Raw genomic sequence first — 24,012 nt, 5'->3', positions numbered from 1 at the left:
CAATGTATAAGGCAGTAAGTCAGTGAGGGAAAAGAACACTTATACAGAAGCTTCGCTTCTAAAACTGTAACGCCCTTATTGCTTCTTGCGCAATGCATATTACATCTTTTCTTACATTTGAAATAAGTAAATGTAAGTATGTCCGTCAGCGAGGCAAAAGAACACTTATACAGAAGCTTCGCTTCTGAAGCTGTAACGCCCTTATTGCTTCTTGTGCAATGCATATTCATAATGCATTATATACATTATTCTTTGCACTCTAAAAAAACTGTTGATACAGGGGTGTGATTGGGTGTTGACAACCCCCTTAAAACTGAAATTGGGACCCCCTGCCTGTCCTTTCTAAAGACTTAATTTGAAAAAAACGTGGTTCAGTAGTTAGTGAGATCTTAATGGACAAACAAATAGAACGGAGCTATGACACAATTTACCTTCTAGAGCACACAGACCCTTCCCGGGTTCCCCCCCCCCCCCACCCCTCATAGTTTGAAATTAATTAATGAATTAAAAATAAGGGCGGGAAGATTTTCGTTTTTTTGTTTATTACTCTATATTAGATTAGGTTAGATTGGTACCCCCCCGCAGTTTTCAACTTTTTTTTAAAAAGTGGGGGGGGGGGTGGGGCAGTGCTAAACCTAGCCTGGTCTGTATTTAAAGAGGCAAAGAGGTTTTTTTTTAAATCTTAAAACCATCCCAAGTTTTCAATCTGAAAATAAAATAGCCTAAAACCATCACAGTACCTCTTTAAAGCTTATCTAAAATAGATTATCCGTAGTTATTGAGATCTAAAGTCTCATAAAAAACCTTACTACTTTTTAATAGATTTTTTGCAGTGCATTTATAGATAAGGAAGCTTTAACTGTATCAACTAAAGGTTTTTAAACTTACCATTGTGTACAACCATAATTCTAATAATGGATATAGGATGTACGTGGATATATTGATAGGGGGTAATTTGTCGTCAATTTAGCTTGCTAATTTGGACCTCATTTATTGGTCAGTTTATTTATTTAGCAGAAAGGAGTGGATAGGGTAAAGGGTGAAGATGGGAGGGGGTATCATTACTTTAGCCAGCTGCGAGTACTACGTAATAAGAGTATATGAAAATTTGGTGCAACATCCAAGTAATAGTATATCTATAGTTCTACTATAGTTGGTGGTTGTCAAATAAATAGATTTATGCACACGTTTGCATCAGGAATAAAGGGGATATTATGAATTTACCCCTTACAATTTAAAAAAAGGATGACAACATCCATAAAAGCGAAGCACTGAAACGGTAGGACAAACGGAAATTAACATTTGCAAAGTTTGAAATCGATAGGACAATTCTAACATGCCTAAATTAACGAAAAAAGCTATCCGTTACGGACGGACGGACGGACCGACCCTAATTATAGAAAAGCTTCGCTTTTAAAAATACATTAAATTTCCCCTCTTTGAAACTCCTTATTTTACCCGCGCAAAATAAGCTTGTACATCCTCAATTACTGCCTTATTATATAAAGTAGAAAGGGTTTTGTTTGTCTGTCTGATCTTGCTAACAACTAAACCAATTGGGTTGTTTAGTCGTGAGACAGTTTTACGCTATCCTATTTTTAGGATAAATTGAAAAATGGCCCCTAAAGCCTAGGGTTCCAGTAGCAATTATGAAAAAACAAGGATGACAACATCCATAAAAGCGAAGCACTGAAACGGTAGGACAAACAGACATTAACACTTGTATAGTGTCAGAACTGAATAATCAAAATATAAATGTATAAGAGTCAAAGCAAAATTGTAAGTAAGTAGTTGTTAAAAAAGTAAAAAAATCAACATGTTTAAAATGAACGTACGGACATTTTGGTGATGATTATAGAGTTGCTACGCTTTCTAAATCGTACCTAACTATTAAAGGAATCAACATGCAAAATTTGAAATCGATAGGACAATTTTAACATGCCTAAATTAACAAAAAAAGCTATCCGTTACGGACGGACGGACGTACGGACGGACGGACGGACCGACCCTAATTATAGAAAAGCTTCGCTTTTAAAAACAGTTTAAAGGGACTGTGAACGTAAATTTTTCTCATCTTAATATCAAATCTTAACATTATCTCATTCATAATATCTCACAGATAGAACAAAATGCGCTTTTGTTTGCTTAAAAAACGGCTTTTTCCGACAATTTTTATAAGGTACGGGGAAAGGAAGAAATTTTCCGTATTATATAAAATGTGCATTAAATTGCTTTTTGCTCCCATTATAGCTAAAATTAAACTTTTTCACATAGTTCTAGATTTTTCCTAACAGTTAAGCTGACTTTTAACATAATCCTTGCTTTAATCCAATGTATAGTTACTTAGAAATTGATAAAATAAGCAATATTTTTTTATTGAAAACCAAATACAATAACAAAGCCAGAAACAGGTTTTTTATTAGTATCCAATTAACTTTAACTGGCCCATCTCTCGCCCACCTTTAATTACAAATTTGTAAATAAAAAAGACGCAATATTTCTTTATAAACAGTCTGATAAAAGTGTAAACTAATTCTCCAAAGTGGGTTATTTATTGTTCAACACAATAAAAAAGGATATTATTATTTTATATAACCTATGAGATTCAACCCTTTGTAGACAGTGAGGTATTTTTTTTGTCAATAATACGAATTTAAAATATGTCTTTATTACCTAATTACTACGTTATAAAAAAACGAATTGGCAATTTTATAGCATAAAATAAATCCTTAACAGTAAGTAAATTGTTTCAACTATATATGACAAGTTAAATATCCCTACAAACATTATAAGAAACAAAAACGTTCAGATTTTCCCTGTTTTTTCCATTTTCCCTCTCAAAATACCATAAAATCAAGGCATTATTTCTGGATATTTTTGTGAATAGGACATTTTTGGTTGATCAGTGTAGTGAAATGTGCTTAGTAAATGTTAAGGTTTGATAATCAGATGAGAAATTTTTACGTTCACACTCCCTTTAAAATGTTATGATCTTTAGGATAAATGTGAAATTAACAAGGATGACAACATCCATAAAAGCGAAGCTCTGAAATGGAAGGACAAACGAACATTAACATTTGTAGATTTTCAGAACTGAATTAGCAGAATATTAATGCATCAGTACAAACAATATTGTAAGTAAATTTGTTGCAAAACTGCATAAATAGATGATACTGTTTAAAGACATACTTACATTTTTAGGACTTGTTTATAGAGATGCTTTGCTTATAGAATATTACCTTGTTGTAAAAGGAATCAGTTTTCAAAAAATCAGAAGAATCTGATTACTTTAACATACAAAAATTTGTTGTCATAAAAGTTAAAAATCGACATGTTTAAAATGGACCTACGGACATTCTGGTATCGTTTATAGAGTTGCTTCGCTTTCTAAATTGTACCTTACTACTAAAGGAATCCTCATACAAAGTTTGGAATCGATAGGACAATTCTAACCTGTTTAAATTAACGAATAGAGCTAACTGTGACGTACGGACGGACGGACAGACGGACAGACCCTAATTATAAAAAAGCTTCGCTTTTAAAAAGTAATTTATTTGAAAAAAATAACTTAATTTATCTGTCAATCTTCTTTTATTGTTAGCTGACATTCTAATTTAGAAATCTTTATTTTGACGTAAATTAAAACACTCTTAAATTTTACATACATATGTTTGCAATGCACCTTTCACCCCTGCAATAGCATATAGGGACTTTATCAAAATATTCGGGTAGGACAACCCCTGATTTTTGTGTTTTAACAAGGATGACAACATCCATAAAAGCGAAGCACTAAAACGGTAGGACAAACGGACATCAACACTTAGTGTTAGAACTTAATTATCAAATATAAATTTATAAATAAATATCATAATAAAAGCAAAATTGGAAGTAAATTTGTTGAAAAACTGCTTGATACAGGAAAATTTATATGGACATACTTACATTTTTAGGACTTGATTATAGAGTTGCTTCGCTTATTACAATATACTTTGTTGTCCCAGGAATCAATATACCAAAGATCAGATCAATCCGATGATTAGATCACATAAAAATTTGTTGTTAAAAAAGTAAAAAAATCAACATGTTTAAAATGGACGTACGGACATTTTGGTAATGATTATAGAGTTGCTACGCTTTCTAAATCGTACTTAACTACTAAAGGAATCACCATGCAAAATTTGAAATCGATAGGACAATTCTAACATGCCTAAATTAACGGGAAATGCTATCCGTTACGGACGGACGGACGGACGGACGTACCGACCTTAATTATAAAAAAGCTTCGCTTTTAAAAATTTATCCTTTTCTATTTGCCTTGACTTTTTAAAAGCGAAGCTTTTCTATAATTAGTGTTGGTCCGTCCGTCTGAACGTCCGTTTGCAACGAATAGATCTTTTAGTTAATTTAGGCATGTTAGAATTGTCCTATCGATTTCAAACTTTGAATGATGATTCCTATAGAAGTTAGGTACGAGTTAGAAAGCAAAGCATCTCTATAATCGTTACAAGAAAGTCCGTACGTCCATTTTAAACATGTTGCTTTTTAACTTTTTAACAACAAATTTTTATGTGATAAAATTATCCGATTGGTCTGATTTTTGGAATACTATTTCCTAGGACAACTAAGTACAATGTTATCAGCGAAGCATCTCTATAATCAAGTCCTAAAAATGTAAGTATGTCCATAAAAAATATCCTTTATTTAAGTAGTTTTTCAACAAATTTGCTTAAATTTTTTTCTCTCGAAATAATAATCCTTGTCATCCTTGTTTCACATACATCTAAAGTTTAAACTATATTTTTCAAAGTTATATCTCGACTCCTGAGTACTAGAAGTATACTGTTTAATTTGCATTTTGCTTGATTAGGTTTGCGTATAATCAATTTATGTTTCTTTCATTAACAAACAAGGATAAAAATTGAATAAAGTTATTGAGATATGTACCTCTTGCTATTATATAAAGTAGTAAGTTTTTTTTGTCTTTTGCTTAATATTTCGACAACTACTAAACCAATTGAGTTTTCCATTTTAGAGAAGCTTCACATAGGTCAAGGGATGGTTTAAGGCTTATTTGTTTTTAGGTTCAAGTCTTGGGGCGCTACCTTCCATTTTCTTTTGAATACGGGGCCCCTTGATATTAAGGGGTGCAGGCACTATTTTTTAAAATAATTAGTGATCGTAATAATAAATTTATAGTATAGATGTATAAACAGATTACTAAATGATTTCCAATTGCAAAGACCTAAAGCTCAGCAGACGAGAATAATTTCATTAAACTTTGCTTTCTAAATTCAGCTGTTTAATGCTTTCTTCTGCTTTTTGAAAAAGAAAGGGACAAATTTTGTGAAAAATTGCCATTTCTGACTAAACTTGTATGATGTCTTTAAAACTACCATTATCAATTTCTCTGAACTAGGCTCCTGACTATAAAATTATATTCATAATCATCTTTTCCGATTTACACTACTGTATTGTTAAGCCTAGTTATTTGTGATTAACAAGACATTTTTCCTAATGATGTGAATATGTTTCTTGCAAATCATAATTATCAAGTTTTTAGTGACATCTAGCAACAAATATAGAACTAATATATTGTAGATGTTCCCAAATTTATTTTTTGCCTGAATTTATGTTGTTTCAATTATTTTTCCGTATAGGGTTGAGCTCTCCATGAGGTGTTGGAAAATTATCTATGTCCTTATTCTAAACTATTGGGTTATTGTCAGTTATATGAGATCAATTGATTATTTTATATATATTTTTCAACAAATGAACAGTATTTAAACAATACAAAAACGAAATTAACTAGGAAAAAAATGCAGAAATCATTAAAGGTCATACATAGACGTCCAGGTACAGGGTTAAGGGGTGCTTACCCCTTTAGACTTTGAATCTCTTATTTTACACCCCTCAAGTTTTTTAAAAATACGTCTGATTACTCCCCTTGAACATATAGAACCCCTAATTTTACCCCAATACTAAGTAAAAAGCTTGGGCGTCCTTGTGTTATTATTAGTTTACAATTTGCCTTTTGTTCTTTTGCCAGCACCCGGTTGTATTTACATTTTTGAAAGATTCAGCTGACACCAAGGACCCAACCAAAAGTTGGTAGAAGGCCTTTGAAAAGGGGTGATTGTTACATATACTATTTATCACTCTATATATATTACTTTAATATTGTAATTATTAATAATTATTAATTAATTAATAACTTGCAAGGTGTTAATTTATAAACATGAAAAAAATATAAACAAATTGTTACATTCATTACTTTAAAAATTATCAAAAGATAAGAGCTCAAATGACAAAATTGCAATACCAAAATCAGAATAAATTTGGAATATGTCTAGAATCTAATTAAGTAAAAGAAAATTGTTATTTAATTTCAAAGAAAAAAATGTCTGTAAAACCCTGAGATATTAAGGGACAAGAAAATGGTAGATAAATTGATATACATCACCTATGATGATAAACAAAATTACCAACCAAAAATGAAGGTTTTAACAACTATTGTAATAAGTGCCAAAGTTAGAATAGAATTGATATACTCGCTTCTCATTACTATTTGATACCACCATCCTTGTTTTCGTATTTTGTTAAAATATCTTAAACTATTTTCAGCGACGCATTTTTCTCACCCCGACGCGCTTTAGCTTTCCCCGGGTGCAACACGTCCCCCACCCCTTTTTTGGCCGTGAATTTCTAGCTGGTTCTTTTATCTCTTTTTGCTCTCGCACTGTTTCAGTGCATGTGTGTGTGTGTTTAATCCTTATGTAAAGAAACTGGTGAACTGGCCTGTGGTGTAGGCCTTAATATTACATCACTTATAATTCGTTGAAGTAAAATGCAACCAGAAAGCGATATGGAGCAGGGGTTGAAAAAAGGGTAAGGGTGGGAAAAAAAGAAGCTTACACCCTTTTTGTATGTATGTAATGTATATATGTGCTTGCTTTCGAGTATAAAAAGAGGTGAACCCTGATCAAAAGTCATCATTTCACATTGTTCACTCAACCGAGCAACACTAACCCCCCAAACCAACACAAAATGTTCGCTCTTGCTTTTGCTGCCGCCCTCATCGCCGCTGCCTCCGCCGCCGCCCCTCCCCCAGCCTACGGCGCCTACCCCGCCGAGCCCGTCGGCCCCGCCGTCTACACCTACAACTACGCCGTTGCTGACGACTACTCCGGCTCCAAGTTCCAGGCCGGTGAGAACAGAGACGGCTACGCCACCAGCGGCAGCTACTCCGTCAACCTTCCCGACGGCAGAATCCAGACCGTGACCTACACCGTTGCTGACGCCGCCGCCGGTTACGTCGCCGATGTTGCCTACACCGGTGAGGCTGCCTACCCCCCTGCCCCCGCCCCCTACAAGGCTGCCCCTGCTCCCTACAAGTCTGCCTAAGCTGACCCGCCTGACCTTCCCCCCCAAGCTATTCCACATTTATTTAAAATACCTCCTATTTATTTATTTATTTAATTATTCAATATCATGAAATAAAAGCCACAATTTTAAAAATTTTTCATTCCTTTTATAAAAACAAGTTATAAAGTAATAAGATGTTTGTAAGTCTGCTTCATATCTAAAATTATAATTCACAATGTGATAGAAAACAAAAATAAATAAAGGGCCACACTGTGCTAGAAAAAGAAAAGTTTAAGGTAAGATTTATTAAATATTTCAGCCATTTATTTTAATGCGAAGCTTCTCTATAATTCACTTTGTCTGTCCGTCCGTAACGCTACGGGAGAAGTGTGATTTTCTCAGCTGTTTTTTAAATAGATGTCTAAAATTTTCAGTGAAGATTCCTACTACCTGTGCGCATCTAATCTATACACTGTGTTTTGTCCGTGTGTCTGTCGGTCATGCTTCAAAATACATAAAAAAAACTTTTTTTTAGCATAAAGGTTTCGTGATTTCTTTGATCATTTTTTCATATTATCTCTTGCTTTTCTTTGACAACTGAACAGTGCTCTATAACTCTTTTTGTCATTAAGTCCAACAGGTTAAATACGCCAATAATTAATTTATAAAACTTGTCACTTTGCTCTTATTCAAAATTATTATGAAATTAATCGTACTCTAACTTTAAAGCAATATTATAGTTTTCCGTAATATATGTTCCTCCGTCCGTATCGGATAGCTCTTAACGCTAATTTAGGCAGGTTAGAATTGTCCAATCGATTTTAAACTTGTCATGTCGATTTCTTCAGTAGTTAGCTACGCTTTGGATAGTGTCGTACAAAATCTTTTATCGTTAACAGAATGTATCAACGTCAATTTAAAACATGTTGATCTTTTTAGTAGCGAAGCTGCTCTATAATTTTATATGTCCGTCTGTCTTAGTTTGGGGGAAACGTGATTTTCTCGGCTCCTATAAAAGATAAAAGGCTGAAATTTTTTGACAACATTCCCACTATAAAGAAGCACAATTAACTATTAAACACTAATGGCGATAGGACCCCTTTTTAGCATGTTTTAGGCTATTTTTGTATTTTTCACATTTTTCTCCATATCTTTGGTGTTTATGGTCCGATTTCCAAAATTTTTTCAGTTATAGTATCAAAATTAAATTTATTATCGTTTTAAGAAAACAACTATGGCGGTCAGACTGCCTTTAAACAGGTTTTAGGCTATTTTTGTATTTTTCACATTTTTCTCCATAACTTTGGTGTTAATGGTCCGATTTTTAAAATTTTTGTAGATAAAAATATCAAATTAAATTTCTGTTTTGAGCATCCAGTATGTAATTTTCTTTGACCGTCAGTCTGTTAGTCATAGTACTGAACTATAAATATTAAGAAATTAAAAACAAATGTTGAAAAGGTTTTGTGATTTTTTCCTAATAAACATATTTTTTACAACTAATCTTTAAATTCTTATAAATATTTTTTGTGCTTCGCTACTTATGGATGTTTTCATCCTTGTTTATTTTTTGGACAAAATTTTTTTATGTGATATGATTATCCTTTGCATCAGATTAATGTAATACTGATTACTAGGACAAACAAGGATGACAACATCCATAAAAGCGAAGCACAGAAACGGTAAGACAAACGGACATTAATACTTGTATAGTGTCAGAACTGAATAATCAGAATATAAATGTATTAGAGTCAACGCAAAATTGTAAGTAAATTTGTTGAAAAACAGCTTGATTCAGGATAATGTTTATGGACATACTTACATTTTTAGGACTTTGTTGTCCCAGGAATCAATACACCAAAAATCAGATCAATCGGATGATCAGGTCACATAAAAATTTGTTGTTAAAAAAGTAAAAAAAATCAACATGTTTAAAATGGACGTACGGACATTTTGGTGATGATTATAGAGTTGCTACGCTTTCTAAATCGTACCTAACTATTAAAGGAATCACCATGCAAAATTTGAAATCGATAGGACAATTCTACTATGCCTAAATTAACGAAAAAAGCTATCCGTTACGGACGGACCGACCCTAATTATAGAAAAGCTTCGCTTTTAAAAAGCAGAATTTTATAAGCGAATCATCTGTATAATATTTATCATGTCCTTAACAAGTAAACAGTGTCCTGTATTCAATTTTTATACATACAATTTTATTTAGACTATCCTATTATATAAAGTAGTAAGCGTTTTTTGTTTGTCCCGAAAGATCTCGCTCACCGCTGAACCGATATTATTCTCCTTTACAGTGAAGCTTCTTATAGGTCCTGGGAAGGTTTGGAACTTTTTTTGGGGAGGGTGTCTTCACCCTTTCTCCCCCTTAAAATATTTTTTTTTACTCTTTAGAACCTCAAATTTAAAATGGGATGAGGCTTCTAGGGGCGCAGCCGCTAGTACTTTATTTTCTGCTTATTAAGAATAGTATTATTAAGTTTTGACACTACAAGTGTTAATGTTCGTTTGTCCTATTATTTCAGAGATTCGCTTTTTTGTTTCCTGTGTTGCAATTTTTGCATTGCAGAAAAAATATCTTGCATAAATCAAATACATTTTAGCTGGGGGCAAAAATTTTATAGAAATTTTCCAAAGCGGAAAACTTAAATATGAATTTAAGAGAAAATGCTTAATAGCGTATGATTGTAAATATACATTAAATCATTGTCTTAACCTCTTTTCGAGGAAGCTTTTTGTTTATCAAGATCGAAATTAATTCCTTATCATTATCCCAAATTAAGCGCAAATGTCGTCTTGTTTGACTTTCCTTTTCTAAAGAGAAGCGGTATGGATGGTTTATATTTTGATACGTCCACGTTCGTTACTTTTGAATGATATGTGAGTGTGTGAAGATTTCGGAGAACAAAATTGGGCCTATCATTGGTCTCATAGTGCGTGAACGACCCTAGTATACCAGGGGTTTGAAACCATAAGAACTTCAGGTAGAATTTGTTAATTTTATTTAAATGGAATGGTGTATAGGACGATTATATTTAGTTTAAAAGGCTTTAGCCAGCTAAGCATGAAACTTTATTATGATTAATTATTATGTTTTAGTCAGGGAGGAAGGGAGGGGACAATGGATCGAATATTCATATTTTAGGAGTCTCAGACTTTGGGGACCAGCTTAAAGGGAATGTGCATGAATTTAGCAGTTTCTGACTGACTTTGGGGACTAAAATATGAATGACGTCACGAGAAATCATGCAACATGACGGGGCATTTTTATAAAAACTAGCGCAATAAAAAAAAGATAAACAATAAACAAACAGACAGAAAACTTTTACTTTAATTGTTTTAAAATCATAATGATTATTCAAAAACAAAAAAATAAATTTGGAATATTTGTTTGCAGTTAATAATATGATAGAAATTATTGTAATTATTTTATAAATTAATAAATAAATTGCTTTTAGATAATATTCATTAATCAAATTTAAAATAAATGAGTTATAAAGTAGCTACGCTAATAGAATATATTTTCTGCTGTTGCTTATAGCTCAGTGTATTGCAATATTAGGGAGAAAACAAACACAAACAAACGTCTCCATCTACACACACACTTCTGAATATAAATTTAGTGACACGTGGCGATTTTTGGTTTCCATTTTTTACAAAGGTTTTATTGACAAGGTTATAAAATGTAATATTTGTATCCTTTTATATAAAGTAATACGTTTTTTATGTTAATATAGTTTTCCATGTTAGAGAGCTTTACAATTAGATCCCAAGATAAAATTTAGTCTAGTGATGATTTTATACAAATTTTAAAAGCGAAGCTTTTCTATAATAAGGGTAGGTCTGTCCGTACGTCCGTCCATTGCGGTTAGCTCTTTTTGTTAATTTAAACAGATTAGAATTGTCCTATCGATTTCCATCTTTGCATGATGATTTTTATAACAATTAGATATGACTTAAAAATGAAGCAACTCTATAATAATCTTTAATATTTTTCAGATGAAATCTTGTATAAAATGCAAAAAAGCAGAAAATGTGATACTGCCTTGGTTTCTAGGAGAAGAACAAAATGGATAAGGTATGTATACATTTTTTATCGAAACAAAGATGACAACATCTTTAAGTAGCAAAGCATAGAAATTTAAATATTAAGAAAATATTCAGAAATTTATGGAATTTTATGAAGAGAAAGACAGACAGATTGACATTTCAGATCATACCTTTGCCACTAATTATTAATAGTTCTGGAGTTAATTATTAATAGTTAGAAGATTGCTTTTTGGTTATAATATTTTTATTAAGTACCTAATTTTGAGAAAAGTAATTTCCAGTTATTGTTTTTAAAAGCGAAGCTTTTCTATAATTATTATCAGCGAAGCTTTTCTATAATTAGGGTCGGTCAGTCCGTCTGTCCGTCCGTAACGGATAGCTTTTTTCGATAATTTAGGCATGTTAGAATTGTCCTATCGATTTTAAACTTTGCAGGATGATTCCTGTAGTGGTTAGATACGATTTAGAAAGCGTAGCAACGTTATAATCGTTACCAGAATGTCCGTATGTTCATTTTAAACATTTTTTTAAAAACTTTTTCAACAACAATATTTTATGTGATAAAATCATCCGATTTTTGGATTTCTGATTCCAATTACAATAAGGTATAATATTAAGCATCTCTATAATCAAGTCCAAAAAATGTCAGTATGTCCTTAAACAGAATTCTTTAAGAAATTTAGCAACAAATTGGCGTACAATTTTGTCAATACTTATAAATTCTTGCTTTTTATTCAGTATTGTCACTCTACAAGAGTTAATGTTAGTCTGTCATACCGTTTCAGAGCTTCGCTTTTATGGATGTTTTCATCCTTGATTAACTAAAAGCAGTAGGCAATAATCACATTGGTATTTATTGACATTGCCGAATTAATTTTTGCCTTTATGTTAAGCCTATGAATGCTAAAAAAATTTTTTATTTCAGACGACTAACAAAGGGAAAATTAGCTTTCCTGAAAGAAGAAGTTATTGATATGGTGCGAACGTGCGAGAAAGAATTTAAGATACATCACGAAGGGTATCTGCAGCGTGTAGGTGTGGTCCGTAGTTTGACATTTACATAATTTTATATTTTTTAACTTTTTTAAAGTATGGTCATTTAGAAGTTTATTTTACTTTTTTCCCATTTGTTTTATCTGATACTTTCCAAAAAATGTTTTATTAAGACTTTATAAATAAAAAGTATTTTTTTTGTAACTGGACCAAATATAATTTAGAATTAGAACCATAAATCTAAATTCAAAACTATTAGGTAAGAAAGCGAACTCTTAATATTAGAAGCAGATTGTAAAAATATTCTTGAGACATTCTATTCTGCAACTTTTTTTTATTCATAAACATTTTTAATCAAGTTAATTTGTTATACCTAGTGTGTGTAACTATATAGGTACGTCATATAAAAACAATTTAAACTGACAATTTTTTTAGATTTTAAAAAGTTCATCAAATAAATTTTATTTTTATTTATTATTTTGTTGTAATTAAATCAGGGTAGTCACTTTCGTGGCAACGTCCCTTAAGGGGCGTTTCTTTGTATTTTCACAGTAGCTTTTCTTCTACTTCTAGCCCCTGCGGGAGGCTCTAACCCTGCGGGGAAATCACCTAACCCAACCTAAAATAACCTATCAAAAGCAATTTTAAAAATACGATGAATCGCCCCTCAAGGGGCGTTGCCACGACTGAGACTATACCCCTAAACCATTTTTGATTCAATTGTTTTATATTTACCTAACAGTTCAATTGTGATATGATATATTATTTATGAAGAATTTATTTATTATTTTGTTGTTATTTTAATCATTTTTAATACAATTGTTTAAACTGATTCTAGTTTATCATTTATTACGATTTAGAAACCATAGAAACTCAATTGTTACTAGAAAATCCGTACGTCCATTATAACATTCTCATACACATAAAGTAGCTGCGCTAATATCCAATAAAAAGTAGTAAGTTTTGTTTGTATAAAGCTGAAGAATTTGGTTACAGATCCGATTAAGTTCTACATTTTAGGGAAGATACATAAAGGTCCTGGAATGCTTTTAGGTTGTTTTTTTATCATTAAAATCTTAAGATGGTTTTTAATGCTATTTTTCTACCCTAAATACTAAAACTAATAAATACTAATATTTTTTAGTAAATGAATTGCTACCAAGTTCTTGATCTTGATAATGCTAGGCTTGTAGTAAAGAAGCGTTTGGGGGATGGTGCATTTTGAATTAAAATTAATTAAAAAAAAAATAAATTTCTAATAAAAGTTGCACTATCAGAAATATCCAGTTTATCTGGAATTATCTAGTTTTTCAACCCTAAAGGGTCACAACTATAAAATTGAATTAATTGCCCATTGTCCCCTCCCTTCCTCCCTGTGTTTTAGTAATTTTTTATGTGCTTTTATTTTTGCAATTAACAATGATTTATTAAACCAAATAATTTTCCTTTAAAGCCAAAGTTTCCAAAGATTCTTAACCGTAGAGAAAAATGATTTTAAAAAGCAATTAAGATTACGTGGTTATAAAAACTGGAATTTTGTATTAATTGATTTTGTAATTTCAGGACTTTGAAATAGTTGCCTCAATAAATCTATAATCAAACCTGCTGTTGAAACTTGATGGTTCCTGGTATTGGGGGTTTGTGTGTACGTCAACAAGATCTCTAGAACTTCCCGCTAATTCGGAAGTCACACTCAACCAAAGTGTCATGGTTGAGACAATCATGTATAGTTATTCAATGGACGAGACACACTTAACCCTTAACGTTGAACGCTCCCCCCCCCCCTCTGGTTTTTTCTATCTCATTTTCTGTGTGTGAAAGATAAAAAGCCCAAACTGCGTGACTTTTAAGTATGGGTATGACACATAACTGAGAGTTGGAATTTTTTGAATATCTCCATCCTGGCGGGCACAGGATGCCAGCAAACCTGGCAGGGTCATCAAGGTAAAGAGCTAAAATATTTTTTGACTAAAACAAAGCATTTTATCATACCAAAATACTAAAATATTCTCTAGTAGTACAACCTTATATGAATGACAGGTGTTCAAGTCACATTCAGGTTCCAGATATGATCCTGATCATCCAGGTCTCCAGAAATCTTTAAAAGGCTCCTGTGGCCGCATTTTTTTACTTAGAGACTTCAAAGGGTAATGATAACGTTCAGACAATGCTATCTGGATAATATCGGTTATTGTTACTTAATTCATGCAATTTAATTGACAAAGATCGCTGAAATTTAATATCTATAGAATATTAGCACATTAAATTTAGGCGAGTTCGAAATTGTGTCACATAACGTCCACAATATAAATCCTAGGGGACAAGACAATAGACGATAAATTGTTGTACACCCCCAAGTAAGATTACAAGATCACCCCTCCTATAAACAAAAACTATTGGCGGAAAAGTGTGGACATTGATAGTTTGAACCAATCAATCGAGTTGAAATCAATTCTTGTTCTTACATGATCGTTATAATTCTTTCCTGAACCTGTAATAAGTATCGCTACAAGAACCATAAAGGTCCAGCGGTTACCGAGATCATAAGCTCTATACACACTACACAGACATGCATCCGGTTACTTTCAAATAAGAAATAAACAATATTCAATGTCGAATTAAAATATATTTATTATAAAAAATACATATTTTATATTTCACAGATATTTGGTTGGTAAATAAAGGCACATTATAAAATGTTTAAATAAGCGTATTTTTTCCGGGCCGTTATATGGCTTTATAAAATGTAGATAAAATATTAAATGCTTTTTAAATGATTAAAAATACTGTATTCACTTTTACACATGATCCAATTAAGCTTTAGTCCTCAAATTGTTTTTGCGCAGTATATTTAGTTGTTGTTTATGAAGAGTAGATAGCGCTGATTCTGATGGTTTGGTTTGTTCTTGTTAAATATCTTTCATCAGTTAAAATCTTCAAAGCATCGTCGAACATTTCCCTAAATTTAAAATAATGTTAGTTTATACCAACCAATCAAGACTAAATTGAGTTGCCCAGTGTTTTTAAGCCAAGTCATAAGAGAATGTTTCAATAAAATATTGGGTATCAAAATAATTTACAGCTAAATAGTAAATTTTATTTTAGCAATGGATTTTTATTGAAATACTTTGATTTTACGTGGCTATATTTTTAGTAGCAAAGCTACTCTATAATTTGAAATGTTCGTCTTAGTTTGGGGGGAAACGTGATTTTCTCGGCTCCTATAAAAGATAAAAGGCTGAAATTTTTTGACAACATTCCCATTATTAAGGAGCACAATTAACTATAAAACATCAATGGCGGTAGGACCGCTTTTTAGCAGGTTTTAGGCTATTTTTGTATTTTTCAATAAAATATTGGGTATCAAAATAATTTACAGCTAAATGTCCCCTTTCTCCCTCCTCATGACCTTCTGTACTTGTCAAATCAAAGAAGTAAGTTTCAAAAAAAATTTAAGCCGAAGTATATACAAATAAAAAGGTTTTTGGACTAAATTTCAGCAGTATTCGGGACATAGGGAATTTGTTGATTCGCAGGGAGGGAGGGGACACTGGACTTTGCATTACACCGATTCGCAGGGAGGGTGAAGACATTGAACTGTAAATTACACTGGCACCTAGGGTTTCATAACTGCTCAAAAACTTGTGGTGCTTAAATTGAATTTTGATTGGATATTTCCAAACAAGTACATAGTGTCCAAACTTTTTGACCTATAATTTTAATTTAGGGACAATTTAGTCTATTGTCTTACCCCTTAAGATCTCAAGCAAATGACAAATTGTTTTACCTTGTAACTTGGATATCACTGCCCTCTCTGAACTCTTGTAAAATCTTGACAACATTGTGGTTCACAACTTTACCCTTCTTCTCTAGCAGAACCTAAACAATAATGTTTGTTATTTAAACAAGGAGGACAACATCCATTTTAAGCGAATTTCAACAAAATATACTGCTAAACGATTAATGACATTGACAAATATATAGTGATAACGCATTCAATATTAGCAACCCTGATTACTTGAATACCTTAACTTTTTAAAGAGAAGATTCTACTTAAAGACCCTAATTAAAGAAAAGTTTTGCTTTAAATATTATTTGCAAAAGTAGGTGTGAAATATTTCATACAAAGGGAGGGGGCGGATGTGCCACTTTTTGAAACCAAAAGTAAAACGCGCATGATCTTTCCTCCTGCTGCATTTTTTCCCCCTATTTTTTTCCAGCAAGGAATGGGATAAAATGGAAAAATATTTTCAGAACACTTTTTTTTTCACCAAAGAGAGGAGAAAAATAGAAAAAGATGCTTTCAGTCATCTTAATTTTCACATTTTTTCAACCCCAACCACACATTTTTTATTTTTTTACCCCCCCTCAGCCGGGTCAATTAAAAAAAAAATACACCCCTGTTTGTTTGTCTGTACCGAAGGATCACGCTGGGGTTCTCCTTAACAGGGTAGCTTCTTATAGGTCCCGGAAAGGTTTATAACTATTTTGGGGGAGGGTACCACCCCCCCCCCTCCAAGAGAAATCACAAAAAAAAATTTATGTAGAGACTTGAACGCAACATAGAAATGTTAAGTATTATTTAAAAGAAACAGTGCCACTAGAAGCCTCTAGGGGCATTGCCGCTAGTTTAAAGATAAATCAAAGCAAACCTTCAAAGCCTTTGCAAGTTCATGTCTTTTCTTCTTAGTTTCTGCGGACATACCAGTAGCAATCAATTCCATGTCAACAAGGCCTAAAATATAATAGCTCGTAAGCTGCGTTGCAGACAGAGAGATATACAGACGGACCTTTTATTATTATCAAATATAAGACGACTAAAAAATTCTTTTTTAAAATCTTTTACAGAGGTTTGGTGAGTTTTTAAATTATATCTTTTAGTTATCAAATAATACATACATAAATACTATTTGCAAAGAAGCTTTGTTTAGATCTTGGGCAGGTTCTCAAATATTTTGAGAACTGGTAATTAAAATATCTATCACATCTTTTTGAATAAAGAATACGGCATTGTTTATTAAAGTATTTCATTTAAAGACTTTATAAAAATGTTTTATGCTGATAAAATTGAACCAAATCGCCATAGGAATCAATATTCCAAAGTGAATGTTATCCACCCTACCTGTCTGTGGGTCTGTAGCTGACTGTTTGACGGCCTCCTTGTGTAGCCTGTAGGCCTCCTCGACGTCGACCATCTCGACAAGGTTGGAGAATCTCATCTTGGCGTGGGCCTCGCTCAGACGGATCAGAGATTCCAATTGACGCGGGTAGGCAGTGATCTTAACATTAAGATTTTGTATATATTTTTTTAAATATGAAATCTTAAACCAAATTTACCAGTCTCACTTCTGACTTAGAGACGGGACGGTGGGGGAATGTCGTGGCACATAACAGATGTTACTTATTCCTTTGCAAAAGTTAAGACTTCAAGACAAAGGTTGTCCAATAATAGAAATAGTTTCTGTAATTCTACACTTCAATAACATGATTTGGTTCAGAAATCAATCGTACATCAAGTCCCCTAGATATTAATCTCTTGATTTCTGTATTTCATTTCGACCATAAATATATCAATTTTTCTGACACTATCTGATAAAATAAGCATCAACAAACAGAAAATAATGCATACCTGTTTCCTGTTGGCACCAATAAGCCTCATCGTACGGTAATGATCAATCAATTTTTCTCCTGCCTCGTCAGTAATCTTAGGCTGAACATAAATATAATATTATACTTTGCTCGCTTTAAAACCTTAAACGTCTAGGTACATGTTTTTAATTTTGAGTGATATAGATGAAAACTTTACATTATGAATCATAGTAGGGAGGGGAAATTAGACTAAACTATAAAGATACCCAAAGTATGCTTTAAGACTTTGGGTACTTAAATAAATTTTTTATTAGTTGGCTCAAACTAATAATTTCAATCTTAAGTTAATGTTTCAATAGAAGTGTTGTACACCAATCTTTGTCAAATGTCTTATCCCACAAAATCCCTGAGAATTGGATTGAAACAAAACATTACAGAACATCTTATTTGCGTGTAACGGATAAATGAAAAACACATACCCTGAACTTTTGCTTAGCATAGGCAATATAATCACGGAGGATTCCCATGGAAAATACTTCTTCAGCAGCTTCAGATTGCTCCCTATAAATAATGTTTATTAATTAGATGTTCGTCTGTCACTTAGGATATTGCTGATGGCTTTAAAATAGTATATGCAAAGTAAAGGTATTATCAACAGAAACAAGATTTAACGTTTAAAAATAAAACAACGGTGCATAATATATGAAGTCATAGGTTTGTTTTATTTGTCCGTTAAGATCTCGCTCAACAATAGACTTAACAGGTTTTAGACTATTTTTCTACCCACACCCAACCACTTGTTATACAAAACCTCCACCCCCCCCCCCCCCTGAAATTAGGGCACTGCCACATGTACCTGATATATTTTACTTACTTGTAGTAAAGAGAAACAAGATGTTGGGCCAATCTTTTGTCATAGGTGGAGTTGGCAGGATCCAACACCAAAAAGATCAGGTCAAATCTGGAGATGAGGGTGGGTGGCAGGTCAATATTCTCAGTCACAGTCTTGCGCCTGTCAAACTCGGACCCGATAGGGTTGGCAGCCGCTAAGATGGAAGTCCTAAAAAATTATAGGAATTGAAAATGTAAAAATTTGCTAATTTAACCTTAAAAGTAAAGTTTTCTTGCCTCTTTTCAAATGATATTCAATATAAAGTTTCCAAAAATGATTGACTGAAAACTTAATAAATAACACTACCTGGCATTAAGTTGAGTGATGATACCAGCCTTGGCAATAGACAGGGTCTGCTGTTCCATTACTTCGTGCAAAACAGATCTATTGGCAATTTTACATTTTCATTTTTGTATTAAGTTAATGACATACTCATTGATTTAAAGGGAGCAGGATTGAGAAGGAATCTATATTAGACATATCTTTGGTTTATTTTCCTAAGATTATAATAAAATTGATATAAATTAAGAATGCAAATTTTCCTAGTGCTGTCATTCATCTTGTCAAACTCATCAATACAACAGATACCGTTATCAGCCAGGACAAGGGCACCAGTCTGCAGAACCAACTGTTTCGTGTCGGGATCCTTTGTGATAAAAGCCGTCAGACCCACAGCACTGGAACCCTTACCGCTGGTGTACTGGGACCTAGGCACCAGATGGAACACGTATTGGAGCAGCTGAGACTTGCTGGTACCTGGATCTCCGCACAAAAGGATGTTCAGCTCGGACCTGAAGTTGCCACGGCCAGCCTTGGTGAAGTCCTTTCTGGTGCCACCCAGCAGCTGCAGCAGGATGCCCTTCTTGATGTCCTCATTCTCGTAGATGCTGGGTGCAATAGCACGGGCCAGACGGTCATAGATGTCCACCTTCTTGGAGAGCTCCTTCAACATTTCAATTCTTTCTGGAGGGAACATGCCATCTTCGCCGGCTGAGTCACGTAGCCTGGTGGAGTCGGCCTTTCTAAAGTGGACCACATCCACGTGGGTCTTGTACACAGAGACCACGGTCCTCATCTTGGGGTTGTTACGGTGAGGCACAGCACGATAGATACCGGTCACTGTGACACGGTCACCGGGCATAACCTTGTCCACCATGTCGCCATGGACAAACAGCGAGATATTGTGGGGTGTTTGACCGGCCGGCATGTCGTCGGGGCTTTCCTGAAGCCTGATCAGCTGTTTGTCCGCGAACTTGCTCCTGTTATGGACTAGAGCAAAGCTGTAGTTTGTGTTGCAGTTGCCGCACAAAACCGGCTCCTGAATCCTGCCCTTTTCCACGTCCACGGTGGCTGTGTTCTTGCACACTGAACACTGGAAGAAACCGGACACAATCTCGGGAATAAGATCAGACGCGCGGATAACCATGCCCTGAATGGTGATAAGACGATCCAAATCGGTTGGGTCCAAGGATCTCATGTTCTTGGTGATCTCAGCATTGTAGGGCAACACCTGGATTTGATGGACCAGCTCAGTATCTGGAAACTTTTCAAAGAAAATTTCATTGACTGCCATATCCAGGATTGGAATGACTTCCTGTGGATACTGAATTAACTGGGTGTACAGATAGTCATCGAAAGATCTGATGTGTCCGGCGTTCACATTCAGGAACGGGTTGAAGGTGATGGCAATCTCCTGGAGACGTTGGTCATAGTAGGGCATCGAGTGGTCCAGACCTTCGAATTCTTCGTCATCAGCAACATCTTTGTCCTATATATGAATATTAAACATATTTTGTTCACTAATACATATCATAATGTTAAGGTATGATTTATTACATCCACAGGAATGTTATTGTGAGTTAAAAATCCACGTTATCTTTAAGGTCATTACAACCAGAGCCTGAGTTAATATAGGGGACAAGATTAATGTTTCGATCTCGTATCTATGGCTTTGAATAGACTTTTAAGTTGCTTACCAATAGTTTACCAAAATCAGATAATCGCAAGTTGTTTTTTCTCTCATAAAATTCGTTTTAAGTTGTGCAATCTAATTCCCATTTCTAAAAAGCTACATATGAATTTTTAGCTTCCTGCTTCTTAAGTGTACTAAATCATTGGATTATGAGATCGATCAAAATATACCTCCACATTTAATGTAATATACATACCTGGAAACTTTGAATAAAAACTTTGAACTTGCGCTTGCACTCATTGAGCTGTACATCCGTACCCCAGATAACCATGCGGGGCTGTGTCTCACTGTTCTCACTCGGGGGCACCATGTCACTACCCATGTTAGAGCTGGGCACGGGAAGATCTCCTTAAATACGATGATAGGTTAGATCATTGTCTTTTCATTACCTAAGTGTTTAAAAAATAGTTGTAAAAATAAGCTGTGGTTATCAAATTATTGATATTGCAGTGTTCAAGTTACTATTTAATAGAAATGACATTATAAATATTAATATTATATTAAAGAAAATTTTAGTTCTCATGAAAGCTTATACTTTTTTACTTAAAAAAAGAATGCAGCAAATACATGTTGCGAAACAGCAAAGAGCAGAATTAAAAAAAAAACAATTGAAAAATCACTGTTTAGGGCCAGAACCATGCAAATGACGAGAAAGCATTTTTTTCTGCATATTGGTTAAAATATAAAAACTATCTATATCAATGCCATATTTTTTATAAAAAAACGTATAAAACAGTAATTTAGCTAATGCGCCTACCTTGAGACATAGGTGTACCCTCGGCTTGGGATGGCAGGTTGACCGTCCTGATCCTACGGTCAGACTGAATATCAGAGCGGATGCGCAGAGGGGTACCACGCACATTTAAATCAGTTCCAGGGGTACGCAAGCTTGAACCAACGCTTCCTAAAATGAATTTAAAAAAATTAAAGTGATGCCTACTAAAATTGATTTTAACAGTTAATACCTAGTATGACTAAAAAACAAAAACGTTTTGAAAGTGTCTTAAAAAATAATGTAACTTTTTAAAATCTAAAAAGAAGTGCCATATGATGTCCCTACTGTATTTTTTATATATACTAGAGGCTACGCCCCTTGCATCATGGGGATTTCTAATAAAAGGGGGTTATAAAGAAAATAACTTAAAACCGCCACAGAACCAAGTGAAGATTCGAGAACCCATTTAATTGAGAAGTTACCAAATCTTAAGCTACAGACAAAAAACCTTGTTTAGGTGGGATGCTTACCCAAGTTATAGCTGAGGGGAGAGGAAAGATCAATCTCACTCACGCGAACACTGCCTGGTCCTCTAAAATTTAAAGAATATTATTGTAAGGACGTTACATTGTAAGATACTTCAAGTTTGGGTTTGTTATTTTAATATCAACCTTTGTTTGCTCCTTGATATCTTTTAAAGGTTTTATAAGTATAAATTGAGTTGGGAAGATTTGATAATATTTGTCTGATACAATCTTATAAAAAATAGTTTACCTAAAGTCTAGCTCAGAAAGGGCTCCAGGTGATCTGGTTGACCTGGGAGGTCCCATGAGGCCTCCAGCTGGAGAGGATGGCAGGGCAGCAGGACTGGAGGGGGGCAGCGGAGCCGCCAGGTCGGATAAATCGGAGTTCTCCACCTCGCGACCTCCTCTGCAAATATATCAAGTTCAAATTTAATTGAAACAAATAAATACGAATTTGTGAAGAATGTCTTTAATTGCTATCATTAGTTATAAAAACGCATGGTTTCATACGTAGCGCGTCTTTTTGTCGTAGAATAGGGATGGATTTGAATCTTGACTCCATTCTTCTCCCAAATTGTATAGTAAAAACGCGGAAAATTTCCTCATTTGAAAACACTCCTGGAGCAGGGGGAATGACTTGACCCAAAATGTGCAGTTAGGACTTCAATACAAAGGTCGTGCAATCAAAGAGTTTTACTTCTTGGTGTTTTTTTAACCTAATACCTTGGGTGTTTGGATAGAAAAGAAAAACTAAAGATTGAACTTATAATATTGAAAACTATCAAGCGATAGAATAAATTTTGAGTTAGGGCTTAAAACGCATTTTTTTTTCAAGGAATTTAAGAATATTCGGAGCCGTGATGCAAACAAACTGTGTACCTGGATGTTCTGGAAGTATTTGATCTTGTGCTGGGGGCTGGTGAGGCAGCCGCGGACGGAGTACCTCTCTTAGAGGGGGTGGAACGGGTTGACCGTGCAGGACTTGACATTTTGGATCTGAAATATTTTTACTTGATTAAAATACAACCTAAGTCTGTTAAACTAATATTTTTATATATATAACAATACTTAAATAATTCTTCTACGCATCTGTTAATTTAATGAATTAGTATTGCTTTACCACTGGTTTACAGAAAAAATTCACAGGTGTTCCTTATAGATTCCCAATAGCCAGTAGACATTATAGTTTACTTCAAAGCAGAGAGCTAAATTAAAAAGACAATGAACGATAATTTGATACACATCCCCAATGACGACAAAAATTTCCCTTCTGCAAATCAAAATTATTGGTTACAATGTTTTAGCCTTTAGGCAGAGCTAAATAAAAAGGAACCCACAGTTTTAGGGCCTAAGAATAAGATAACACGGTTACAAACTTTGGGTACCATTGTAATTTACAGTCAAATATCTCGTCCCTCCCTTCTTCAAAGGCTATTCCTCCTCCAGAATCCATGCATTTAATTGACAGATTTATTTTGCTCTATTCTCAACGGCTCTGACATTAGCAGGCACAAGCTCTGGCTTCAACAAGAAATCTATCCATAGTTGGCGCTGGTTTCTTCGGTATGGTCTAAACAGTAAACTTAGGTTAAAATGTATTAAAACATGTTACTGTTTTTTCTATTACACTGCAAATGTATAAACATATTTTGGGTTAGGTAATGGATGGAACCCCACAGGCTTATGGACACTTACAGTATTATATATTGAAATATGATTTTTTTAGAAATAGACAAAGCAACAACATTTCACTATGCCTAACTGTAGTGCTGCATTAACAAACAAAAATAATTCAATGAAAAAAAGCGATAAACTCTTGTATAGTGATCATAAAATCTGCAGGAATGTTAAATATTTTTATAAGACAGTTAAATGTAATATTTATTGATTCATTTTAATA

General features: G+C 33.7%; 3 protein-coding genes and 1 long non-coding RNA gene across 4 annotated transcripts in view; 2 read left to right on the top strand and 2 right to left on the bottom strand.

Moving 5' to 3' along the window:
- The first annotated feature begins 6,961 nt into the window (after positions 1-6,961).
- Positions 6,962-7,515, top strand: LOC145322844 (cuticle protein 7-like). Its single transcript, XM_080165166.1, has one exon. The coding sequence runs from the start codon at positions 7,045-7,047 to the stop codon at positions 7,399-7,401; it is 357 nt and encodes a 118-aa protein (XP_080021292.1). The 5' UTR covers positions 6,962-7,044; the 3' UTR covers positions 7,402-7,515.
- A 3,574-nt stretch (positions 7,516-11,089) lies between these two features.
- LOC145323410 (uncharacterized) lies at positions 11,090-13,252 on the top strand. Its single transcript, XR_013880958.1, has 2 exons — positions 11,090-11,455; positions 12,353-13,252. It is a non-coding gene; the product is annotated as an uncharacterized LOC145323410 (long non-coding RNA).
- Positions 13,253-15,026: 1,774 nt separating this feature from the next.
- The window catches only part of dpa (disc proliferation abnormal), a 142,827-nt gene continuing 133,841 nt past the window's right edge, over positions 15,027-24,012 (bottom strand). The window contains exons 2-15 of the mRNA XM_080165157.1: positions 22,992-23,110; positions 22,363-22,518; positions 22,119-22,180; positions 21,631-21,777; positions 21,070-21,221; positions 19,447-20,669; positions 19,208-19,288; positions 18,884-19,069; positions 18,489-18,570; positions 18,050-18,130; positions 17,543-17,699; positions 17,073-17,155; positions 16,208-16,299; positions 15,027-15,379 (exon numbers count right to left, since the gene is read on the bottom strand). Coding sequence (XP_080021283.1) covers positions 15,283-15,379; positions 16,208-16,299; positions 17,073-17,155; positions 17,543-17,699; positions 18,050-18,130; positions 18,489-18,570; positions 18,884-19,069; positions 19,208-19,288; positions 19,447-20,669; positions 21,070-21,221; positions 21,631-21,777; positions 22,119-22,180; positions 22,363-22,518; positions 22,992-23,101 — 2,709 coding nt within the window. The 5' untranslated portion in view covers positions 23,102-23,110 and the 3' untranslated portion in view covers positions 15,027-15,282. The remainder of the gene's footprint in view (positions 15,380-16,207; positions 16,300-17,072; positions 17,156-17,542; positions 17,700-18,049; positions 18,131-18,488; positions 18,571-18,883; positions 19,070-19,207; positions 19,289-19,446; positions 20,670-21,069; positions 21,222-21,630; positions 21,778-22,118; positions 22,181-22,362; positions 22,519-22,991; positions 23,111-24,012) is intronic.
- The window catches only part of LOC145322840 (uncharacterized), a 36,187-nt gene continuing 35,282 nt past the window's right edge, over positions 23,108-24,012 (bottom strand). The window contains exon 16 of the mRNA XM_080165160.1: positions 23,108-23,682. Within this exon, the coding sequence (XP_080021286.1) occupies positions 23,583-23,682 (100 nt within the window). The 3' untranslated portion in view covers positions 23,108-23,582. The remainder of the gene's footprint in view (positions 23,683-24,012) is intronic.

Source organism: Acartia tonsa, chromosome 6 (genome assembly GCF_053477335.1).
Source record: "Acartia tonsa isolate MP-2025a chromosome 6, ASM5347733v1, whole genome shotgun sequence".
NCBI classification, from domain to species: domain Eukaryota; kingdom Metazoa; phylum Arthropoda; class Copepoda; order Calanoida; family Acartiidae; genus Acartia; species Acartia tonsa.
Note: the sequence above shows the minus strand (reverse complement) of the source record. Positions and strands in the feature narration are given on the sequence as shown.

Bases quoted from the DNA above. Each gene is read 5' to 3' on its own strand.
- LOC145322844 (XM_080165166.1), top strand. From the start codon at position 7,045: ATGTTCGCTCTTGCTTTTGCTGCCGCCCTCATCGCCGCTGCCTCCGCC.